General features: G+C 42.3%; 1 protein-coding gene across 1 annotated transcript; it reads right to left on the reverse strand.

Moving 5' to 3' along the window:
• Positions 1-350: 350 nt before the first annotated feature.
• Positions 351-4,743, reverse strand: PHLDA1 (pleckstrin homology like domain family A member 1). The gene is made up of 2 exons (XM_066319196.1): positions 4,204-4,743; positions 351-4,096 (listed from the first exon to the last, which is right to left on the reverse strand). Exon 1 carries the CDS (start codon positions 4,665-4,667, stop codon positions 4,209-4,211), a length of 459 nt encoding a protein of 152 aa, XP_066175293.1. The 5' UTR covers positions 4,668-4,743; the 3' UTR covers positions 351-4,096; positions 4,204-4,208.
• Positions 4,744-11,515: the final 6,772 nt, after the last annotated feature.

Raw genomic sequence — 11,515 nt, forward strand, 5'->3', positions numbered from 1 at the left:
GCTTCAGTTTAGACTCCTATTGTCACACAGAGCAAGGCATTTACAGGTAACAGTGATGAGCCTGAATTGTTTGTCCCAAAGACCTGCTGTACATGAACAGTAACACTGAATATTACAGAAATCAGCTACACTTGGTGTGCGTGCTCACACATCACACACTGCAGGAAGCAAAACTTCTGGACTATCTATCTAAAGATTAATTGGAGCATCTGAGTGGGTCTTCACAGAGTACCTACCCAGGTTCAAAGTGTTCCTCTTAGGCTCTTAGATTGAGCTTAAGACATTGGAGAAGCTTAGATCAGGCTTCAATCATCACAAATAGCCCACCAAACAACCATTCTTCCAACATATTGAGAGCTCTTTCAATAGATACCTCTTTATTTGAAATGGAATGTATCTTGAAAAATATGAAAAATAAATCACATCTCTCAGAAATCATTTATGATTCATATTTACACACAAACTTTTTTTGACGACACTGGTATTTCTGCTCACAAGAGGATACGCTAGAAAACATTTCATACATCGCTGCAGCTACAGTTCAGAAGCTGGCATTTGAATATCACAAACCTTAAAAAAGAGAATTACCTCAGGATGTCACAGAAACAGCATCCACTCAATCTTCCTTTTCCCCCCAGTTCCTAAACTGTCTTGGTCACCACAGCTTGGATTTTCTTGCTGAATCTTGCCCCTTGATTACTTTTCTTTTTTTAAAATTACAAGTAATTTTGAACTCTTTGTGAACAGACTGTCCCCACTTCTGCTACCAAGCATTTGCCTGTGTGTTTTACTGGCATTTTTGTTTATTCCCTAATGAATTTACTTCAGCCATGTGCTGTCAGATTCCTTTTCTTTTTTTTTTTCTTTTTTTTTTTTTTTTTTTTTTGAAAAGGAAGGACAATTTGATTTATTTACTTGCAAAGCTCCAATAAGATGGAGCACGATGTGCTGAACCTATTTTCATAGCCATTGCTTAAGGCAGTAAGAGACAGTATTAAATCCAGACTATGGATTCAAATGAATCCATATGTTCGAATGAAGACTATGCAGTAAGAGAGAGGCAAGATGAAAAAAACCCCAGAAGTATCTTCTATAACATCAAACAATTTCTTGGTCTAAAATTACTACCAGTCGAGGGAAAAAAACACCCAAACAAAAAAACCAAAATCAAATCAAAAAACCCTCAAAACTCAAAAAAAACCCACACGTCGTGGATTTCAGAGCGTGAGAAAGTTGTCAGACTGTCCCCATCAGATAATTTAGCCTTATTTATACTGACAGGGCATGAGCCACATGGTCCGACTCTCCCTGGGGGACCCCAGCCAATTTGTTCCCATTTAGTTTCCAGCAGACAGTTTGGAGACACAAGGAAAAGGTTTGATCCTTACACCTATCCCACCCTCCCAAGCTGGAGGTATCAACACAGATTTTGTGATGTGACCACCTCTCACACTAGGAGGCTGGCTGACACTAAAGTTTTGAAACAGGCAACACAGCAGGCAATAGCAAGCAACATAAGTTTGTTGAACTACGTCAGTCCAAAAAGTTTCCAGAGCATCCTTCAACTTAGAGCAAGAAACATAAAAGTGGAGTATTGACCTTGAACCAGTGAAAAGGAACAGCAAATTCAAAATGAAAGTAGTTTCCTCACACCTTCATGTCAATTTTGTCAATAAAATTATGATCTTTAGCTTTCAAAGTACAAGTACTTCCAGAAGAACAGCAAATTTCAGCTTTAGACTACATCCATAGACTTTTGTGGCATTCAGAGACTTGCAACCACTGAGGACAATTACTGCCTCTCTCAGAGAAATACATGTGTCTCTGATCAAATAGGAATTCATTCTTATCGGTTACATTTATCCTTCAGCAGGCTAAAATGATTTTAGTAGGTGAGATCAGCAATACATCTGTATACCTGAAAAGGTGGATTAGTTTCTCAGTAAACTGTAATTAATCACTCTAAAGAGAGGAGCCAAATTACTAATTACAGTCTGTTTTGTGAGTCTTCGACTAGCTCATTAGAGAATCCCCTTGCAGCTCTAACATCCAAGCATTAGCAGAATGATAATGGCAGATGTACAGAGATGTGGAAATTGAGTATTATGATTGCCAAGCCAGCGAACCTAATGCTAGAAGATGCGGGGCACCTTCAATTTCAATTAATGGCAAAATAACGACTTTGTTAGGACACTGTAATCTCCTGCCCCAAGCTCATCACACAGCCTTGTCAAGGGCCAGGTCGAAAAGAAGTGCTCAGGAGTAACTACAGAGGATCGTGAGGGCTTAGATTCTTCATCATGACATGTTTTGCTTGTCCAGGTATGTGACCCTGACACCTGGGGGAAGGAACAAAAGATGAGGGCTAACACAGACCTCAACTTACTCCTTACAGGACTGAGCTTAGAGTGCAGAGGAAGGGACTGATGTACACAGTAGCAAATTCAAAAATCTTCCTTTGAGTATCACTTCAGCTTTTTGCTTTAAACACTTATTCTGTAAGCTTGCACCAAGAAGGTAAGGTTCTTGCTATCAAGTTACACCTCATTTACACAAAAAGAAAAGCCTTGGATGTGTAGCTTTAGAAGATTTTGTTTATATTACTGTAAATTGTAAAGGGGGCCAAAAGCCATTTTCCTCGCCATGCTAGCTAAAATAAATACCTCTATGGCTTTAACATTTTACTTTGGACCAGAGATAATGGGCCACATTGCTCTGTCCGACTTGCAGCCTCCCTGTTTCATTTAAACCAGAGAACCTGGGTGGCAGCAGCACCCAACATGAAGCCCCCCATCGCCAGCAGGGCCCTGTCCTAGAAAGCTCACTGCCCACGCCCTACTCCCTCCTCTGCACTGGCCAAGGAGCTCCGACTCGCTCCCACCAGCATCGGCAGCCAAACTCCCACTGACTTTTAAGAGGCAGAGAAACACACACCAGCTGTGCAATTAGCCCTTTGTTTTCCAACTTCATGGCTTCATCAATGTCTTTAGAGGCAAGATGGCACGCCTCTCTCAACATCTGACAGTGCTAAACACCAAAATTCATCTAGTTCATCTCAGCTAGAGAGCAACTTTAAGCTTATGAAAACTGTGACCAAAATAATCCATTTACACACTAAGACATACATAAAATGGATTTTAAACTATCGACTGCTTTAATGCAAGACATTAAAAAACCACCATGAAAATGCAACACAAGTTGAGAGTCCAGATCACTTAAGAACTGAGTGTGCAGGGGGAGCCCAGAATTCGGACACTAAGAAATGTTCATGAACACTTCCCAGCTCTGGCCCACCAGCCTAGGAGCAAGCACACCGCACAGATAGCTGGAATACAACTTAGATTCCCGTATCACAAAAGAAGTTGGTCAGATTCCTTCCGTTCATACACTAAACAGATTGGGTTTAATCTCAGAATGACAAGCAACACTGCTTTTTTGAATAGCATGAATAACTTTTTATCATCTTCCACCTTGTTTAATAGTTAAAAAAAAAAAAAAAAAGTCCAGATTATAATTGTTGTTCTCATTAGAGAAAATAGGTTTCATATGCAGTATGGGTTTCAGCCAAATTTTGAAACACACACACATTTTCCATGCTGGTGGAATATAATGTATTTTGGGTAAAAAATTAATAACTTTTTTTGTCAAATTGCACACGAAGTACCCAGAACTTTTCTGTTCTTTTAAGAAGCTAACATGCATATTGTTTTTTCCTTTACTTTTTTTATATGGCCTACATTTAGAAATGTCTTGCAAATAAGCCTTTAAAAAAATAAGAAGGAAAATAAACCCAAAAGAAAACAATCCTAATAAATAAAATAAAATACATTAAAATAAAGTTACAGTACATCATGTCTCCTAGAAGTCCCATCGCACCAAAGGATCCTTTCCAAGGTTTATAAATAATGGATTTGAAATGCTTCTCGGCACCGAGGGCGGCAAAGCAGCAGCAGCAGCTGGCTGAGGTTCAGGCTATTGAGCCGCTTCTCTCCGGTCTACCTGCACCTCCGGCCTTTGCCCAGTTTCTGAGTCCCCGGAGCAGGTCCGCCACGAACGCGCTCTGTCCCTCTTCTCCGAAGCGCTCCGTGAACAGGACCTGCAGTGAGACAGAGAGCAGAGGGCAGCCCGTGAGGCGGAGAGGCGGCGGCCGGGGCCGGCAGCCCCGCGGGTACCGGTGCGGCGGGCGCGGTGCCGGGTCCGTACCTGCGCTAGGCGGAGTTGGAGGCGCCACGGAGGCGCGGCCCGTGGGGCGCCGCCAGGTGCTGCTGCTTCTGCCGGGTGGAGCGCACGGCCAGGATGGCCTGGCGGTTCTTGTACTGCACCATCTGCAGCGTGATCGCCGCGTTCCAGCCCTGCTCCTGTGCGCACCGAAAGTCGATCTCCTTCCCCTCGGCCATCACCACCGTGAAATACACGTACTTGCCCTTCCGCTCCACGCAGTCCACCGTCTTCATGTTGGAGAAGTGAAGCTCCTTGATCTTGGCCGCCGGCTCGGCCGGCGGCGTCGGCTGCTGCTGCTGCTGTGGCGGCGGGGGGTGCTTAGGGGGGATGAGGAGCAGCCCCTCCTCGGTGAGGATACAGCGCTTCTTCTTCCAGAGCTGCAGCAGCCCGTCGCTCCTCTTCTCCAGCATGCCCTCCTTCACCGCCTTGCAGCCGCTCTCCAGCATCCTTCTGGCAGGGTTAGCCGGCCTCCGCCCGCAGGGGCTGGGCTCGGGGCGCAGGCGGCACCAGCCGAGCACTCTCCGCCGGGCGCCGGCTCCGAGGCGGAGGGCCGGGAGCGCCCCGGCCCGCAGGAAGCGGAGCGGCTGCCGCCCGTGCCGCGGCGTGGCGAGTGGCGGGCGCTGCCGGTGCGGGCGGCTGGGGTTGTCGGCGGGCTTTTCCCTCCCCTCCGCTTTTGAACGCGCCTCTCCCACCCCAGAGTGACACCCAGCGGAAAGAGGGGCTCCTCCCGCCCGCCGGCCGCGGGGAAGCCCAGCGCGGTGAGAGGAGCGGAGCCGGAGGCGCGGCCGCCCGCCGGGCGGGGCGGGGGCTGCGCTCCCCAGCGGCAGCGGGCCCGGCTCCCCGCCCCTCGCCCCCGGCACAGCACGGCGGGGAAAAAGGGCTCCCCGCCGTATTTGACCGGCGCTAGGCTAATACAGAAAGATTACCAGGACATGGCAAATGCCCGACAGCGCTCCTATGCCTTCCTCGGGGCGTTCCCGCACTATTTAGTTGAAATGTATTTCCTCAGCCTGCCTCCTTGGGCAAGAGCAGTAAAGGGGTCTCTTCTGCGTATTTTTGATTCAAGCCCAGGAAAACGGTGCCAGTTTTCAGTGGACCCCGACATTTAAGCGATCGTCACTCCGTTAAACAAAAGAAAGCTTGAAAGAACCTCCTAAAAGAGCTTGAACCCTATGCTGGCCTGGGGAAAAACAGCTTCAACTGTATATATAACATAATTTTTACTTTCTTCAGCAGTTTGAATAATGTCTAAAGAAAGACATCCATACCACCTCCCTAAGGAAACAGCAGAACGTCAGTTCATGGTAATTGTAAAAGGCAGATTAGGGAAAAAAAAAACACATCCCAAACCTAACTGGCAAGCAGCTAGGGGCGTTTTTATCAATCTGCTTTGCTGCCACACATTTTTTTATTGTTTGGATTCTCCCTCAAGGTTAGCTTTTGAATAAATTTGAATAGAAAAGTAAAGTGACCTAAGGTGAATATGAAACTATTTAATTCTTAATCCTCTGATGTATTAGATGTAAATCAAAATCCCACATAGCTGAATTTGGCTGACAAAGCCAATGGAAACTGAATGCCATAAGTTTCATACTATGTCTGAGAGCACTGTTTTTAAACATACATTTATCATGGCCATAAAAAAAAAACCTCCTCACATCAATCTTGGCAGCTAGGAGGCAGATCACTGCTGCAGCCTGTGCTGTGTTGTAACAGATTAGAAAAAAAAAATCCACAGTAATGATAGCTTCAATGGAGTTTATCTCTGATAACATTTTAAAAAGGATTTCCTCTTATCATCTTTTCCTCTTCAAGTTCCAAGTTAATTCTGATAAAAATTGTTGAGGTGCAAACAATTTAAGGCAATAAAAGCAACTAAAATTTAGTTGGTTTACTCTTCCCGAGGTAACTGGAAAACACTCAGTAACAAAGGTAACTTGACTAGCCATAAATTAGATGAAAAAGGAAATCAATATCATAAAACCATTTATATAAAGAATAGTCCCTTCTCCTTAGAGCTGAATGGATACACTGTAAGATACAGGTCATTCTCACTACCATTTTATGCCTGTTGTAACAGAGGCACACACTAATTTTCAAAAGATGTGAATACCTTCAACCAATTGCCTCCACCTGCAATTCACTGCCATTTGAACCTAAATTTCCTTGCAGAAATATATGCATCTCCATCTGATTGTACAGATACAAAATCTGACCAACGTAAGAGAATTCCTACCTTTTCACCTGTGTTTTGCACCTATTTCTTTGCTCCTGATGAGGTCTCTGCTCATGTGACACACAATTTTGAAACTCTCCTACTAAAGCAAACTGGTTAAAAATGCATTCACCTATACAGAGCATCTTAACAAAATACTGAGTTTATGTAAGTCATAGGACATTAGACTAAACCTACAGAAGACCAATTTCTAACAATTCACCTGTTCAGTTTTGGTTGCTGCCCCACAGCTGAAAGTGAACAGCCATTTGATTCAAGGTAAATGCACTGACCAGTAGTGTGGGAACTTGCATAATATTTGAGAGTGCCACATGTTAAAATGTAACAGCATTCAAAAAACTCTCCCCCCACTCCATAACACTGCACTGTAACACTTAAGGACATTAACATACAACCTCTATCTGTATAATTTAATGTGAGCTTTTTCTCTTGTTCTCAGTACTGAGAGTAACCTGCAATTATTAAAAAAAAGAAAGAGACTAGTGTGGCAGGCCAAATATTTTCATCAAATATACAAGAGAAAGAGACTAAATTCATTCTACTTCGCCCTTCCATGACAAATCTTGAATGTCAGATTTTTAACCCAACTCCAAACACTGATGGACATACTCTGCTAATATACAGACTCACAGCACTCTTTATTCCTGGTGAAAAGCACGTGGTCAGAAGCAAACATGCAAAACATGCATTTAAATTTGTACTCTATAAGCCAACAAATATGAACAACCATTTAAAACACACTATGTTTGACCAAAAAAAACCAGGTCAGTCAAAAGCTACAAGACTAGTGCAAGATGAAATACTGACAGTTCCATGATAAAAGAACAAAATAGTGTGCAGAATTTGCCCGTATCCTAGATGCAAGTCAAAACTGAACTTCTGTAAATGTTTCTTACATTACTCTTTTGAAAAACCACATTCAACACAGTTAGGCACACTACAATATCCCACATTTTACTTTAATTTTGTTGACATATATATTTAAACCACTGCATTTACATTAAATGCTTCACATCTTCCACCGTTATTGAAGTTTCAGTAAACACTAGGCAGGTTCTGCAGCCATTCCTATAGAAATAGCTGATGTGAAGATGCCTCCTACTGTCAAATCTGAAATACTACAGTCTGAAAATGTGACCTTGGGTGCACACTTTTCCTTTCAGGAACTCCATTTCACAGATACCTGTATATACTCCTCAGTAAACGAAGCAGAAACAAAACACTTACCGTAACTAACAACTACACTGCTCCATGTCTTAACATTCCCTAAAACCCATGGCAGTACCAAATAAAGACCAGCTATTGGTATAGCAGCTTCTCTAGCCCAGCTTTTTTGAAGTCCTTTGCATTTCCAAGTCACTATTATCCAAAACCATTCCAACTTAAGCTGACACGTTGTAGAGAAAAAACAGGCTGTAAAGGAGCTTTTAAGCTTCTCAGATTTGACCACTGCAGTACACTCTGCTGTGAGTTCAGAACACCTTCTCCACTACACGCCAAATGTTAATCTGAGCAATTGCCAACACTTGACCACACAGAAGCAAAGCTCATAAAAGCAAGTTCAGGACTCAGCTGTAGAACCAACTTGTGCTGCCAATTCACAGGCTTTAGTTAGACACTTGTGAACACAAGCGCCCTTCTGCCATAGTCTCTCAATCTTGTGTGCCCATCCCTGGTATACACCAGTCACAAACATGGAATAGCTCATCTGTGCTTGGTGCACCTGATTTCTCGTCTGCTTCACACATGCTGATTTTCCTACAAAAGCTGAGACACAGGCCACACATGGAAGACTGTCTGGCCTGAGCAAAGGTCTGACAAGAGGACTTAAAGAGCAACAAGAAATGCCATGCGGACATCTACTTTGTCTTGCTAATGTATAAAAGACTTTATTATTTTCAGTAGATAATTTATACTCAATTTAGGCAAGCATTAGCAGTTAAAAGTCAATTATTTCAACATCCTCTTGAAATATTGTGGGGAACCTCGAACAGGTTACTGAGCAGCTATTAAGAAATGGAGATGTGGTTGCAACTACTTCTCTGACCTGTAGAAGTCTTAGACTAGAGAAGACCACATCTGTACAGAAAAAAAGAGAAAGCACTGTAGAGCTGAGTCTACCTACTCCAACATCCATGCAGCTCTAGACCTAGCAGACCATCAAGTCTGTTTATGCTCTCATTATCAGGCTGTCCCTTTTGTACTGAGCGGTGTAGTATTTTGCTTCCTTAAGCTGCCGAGAGTTATCACAGCACAATCCTCTGCCCAACAGAAGGCATTTGATCACCATCTGCTGCATAGACACCTTTGGAAATAGGAAACCTTTAGCAGAAAGGTCATCATTCATCTGCAATGTTTCCTATCAATTTCTGAATCAGGTTGACAACAATGGGCTGCGAAACACAGGGAAAGTTTTGAGTACAGCTAAAAGACAAAGATGAACACAATTTTCTACATTTTTCTATATTCTGCTGCTTTTTCCACTTAAAAAGCAAAACATGTCAGAATTACAGTATCTGCTAGTAGTTTCAGAAACATCAATTTCAAGAATCCAGAAGAGAATCTAAGCTAATGAAGCTAGGAGACAGTGGTAAGCAGTGTTGCTATGCCCAGTATTCAAATAATCCAAGGTAATATTTCTAACTGCACCTGACATCAATTTTCTCCAAAAAGTAAAACTTTAGAATTTTAAGCTTAAATCTGGACTCCTTTATTTCAGGATGCTCTAATTTAGCATTTATTTGGGTTTTTTTTAGCATGAACAAAGTTATGTCAGATAGGCTAACTCTTCAGTGCTATCTAACCTAGACAGCTAAAAGTAATTACAAAAGATTTTCAGAGAAACCTCTCTCCATCAAGCATAAGCCCTGAACATCCTTCCCTGTCATCTAAAGTTTTGTTTAATTCTCCTCTCTTCTCACCAACCTCCCACTTCTCCCCAAAAATAATTAATTCTCCCTTCAATACAGCAAACAAAACTGGACAGAAAACACCATTTACACAGGTGTTAAATTATGGTGCATTTCTGCAACTGCTGCCAAAGACAGAAGCTGCTATTTCAGTGACACATTTTCCCAGCCTGAACCTGTTAACAAGGTAAAACTTACCCTCCTCAAAATACTAAATGAGGAGATTCTCTACACCTGGTATAAATGAAAAGTGTAAAGAATGAGTCACAACACTCCAATCAATGTTGAAAGTTTAATGTTCCTGCTACATACTGCCTTTCAGAACTGCTAAACAAGTGTCATTGATAACAAAACTACAGTAAGCACCAGAACAGTTTTAATTTAACCAATGCCATGAGAATTGGCACCTCATTTATATTCTTCTTCTTTTTGCTGCAGTCTGGAGAGCACAATAACTGCTGATTTAGAACTAGCATGTCAGTCTGGAGAGAAGCTTACCAAAATCTGTCAATAGGATGTATTCATAACCCTGGATCTTGCAGGCTGCAGGTGTGCTTTGACATCTAAAAACTCCCCTTTTCAAATATTGTATCCCATTGTATGTTAATGAAGGTGTTAAACAAGAAAGTAATCAAAGAGCAAGTCAAATTTGTTATGCAGTGAATTTTGAAACTTACAACTTTTAACAGTTCTTTTTAAAATACAATTACCAAATGCTGCTAGCAAAAATGGGCTAGATCTAAGTAAGGACTTCAGAAACTTCCCATGTCCAGAAGTATGAACCCCAAAGCCCCATCTTAATGACTTCTCAAGCTCAGAACATACCATCACACTTTGGTCTCTACACGTTCTCAAGTTTAAACTTAACCCTGGGAAATATTCAGAGAAAAGACCACATGAAGCCCAAACACCTGGCAGGGTCAGTGCCTCAAATCATAAGCATATTCTGATACCACAAAAACACAAGCACATCTATGTTAACAAATAGCTACTGAGAGTATAGTTGTTAACCTTTCATAACTGCTTTTTTCTATGCTAAGATCTGTGTTACCCAAAAAACACACAAGATCACAGCTTTAATGGTCCTGCTTTACATATAGCTATAGAAAACAAACTCCTTCTCCCAAATCCATGCATACCTGGAGAGGAGACAGATGAAGCCTGACAGGGATTCTGAAATGAAGCAGTGTGGTGTTTAAGCCTTCAAGGAATTAAAAAGAAAAATCAGTAACAAAACTAAAACGGTTTAGTCAGAGGACACTAGACCCACATGTTCTTGAGGGGGGCTGAGGATTTAGAAGGGCACTTGGGATAAGCTTCATTCTGTATTACCTACTCACCAGGCAAGAGACATGCTACAGAAACTCTTCCACCAGCCCTATCCTCATGTGGTCGTTGCCTCCTGCTTGCCCTACTATTTTCAAACCTTTATGGCTAAGTGTGTAAGTGGCACAAAAAAATATAGCTACTGCAGAAATAGATCCATGGCTAGCTGGACATTTCTTTCCATCACTACAAGGACCCTTCCATTCCTGAAAAAGCTATCTACTTGCTTAGAAGATCAGAACTTATATATAGTTGTGTGAAGGACAAGACCATACAGAGTACAGTAGCATGCTACTGACTAGAAAAACTCGGAATACACCAGTTTATAGCCTTTTTCAGCTCAGTATGTTTAAATCTACATCTCATCAAGCACTTCCACTGCTAGGCTAGAGGCAAGGTCAGACCAAGATGAGAAAGATCTTCTAGCCCATGTGTTTCAACTGACAAAAACATCCAATATGGACAAAGTATGAACCAGAATGTGCAAACACAAGCACAGTGAACAGAACATTAGGTGAAGAAAACAATTTCTTTCAGTTTGTTTCCTCATAGATGCTTGATACAGTGAGGACAAACTAGAATACAGCCATGTGTTTCCAGCACTCTCTTCATTAGGCTGCAGGGCATGTTTTGTTCAGGACAACCTAACTCCATCTACACAGACTGAAAATCCAAGGCACTTTGCTCCAGATTTCACACTAATAAGCAATGCCTTAGAGTCAGGCACAGCAATACCGAAGTCCTTTATCAGATCTAGCCCCACTTCCAAGAACTTGTCTTCTCTAAAATGGCAGTGTGGACCAATCACTGAAACATCAAGCTC

Source organism: Sylvia atricapilla, chromosome 5 (genome assembly GCF_009819655.1).
Source record: "Sylvia atricapilla isolate bSylAtr1 chromosome 5, bSylAtr1.pri, whole genome shotgun sequence".
Classification (NCBI taxonomy): Eukaryota; Metazoa; Chordata; class Aves; order Passeriformes; family Sylviidae; genus Sylvia; species Sylvia atricapilla.

What these genes read in the sequence shown, in the direction of transcription:
- PHLDA1 (XM_066319196.1), bottom strand. Translation starts at nt 4,667, where the DNA reads ATGCTGGAGAGCGGCTGCAAGGCGGTGAAGGAGGGCATGCTGGAGAAG.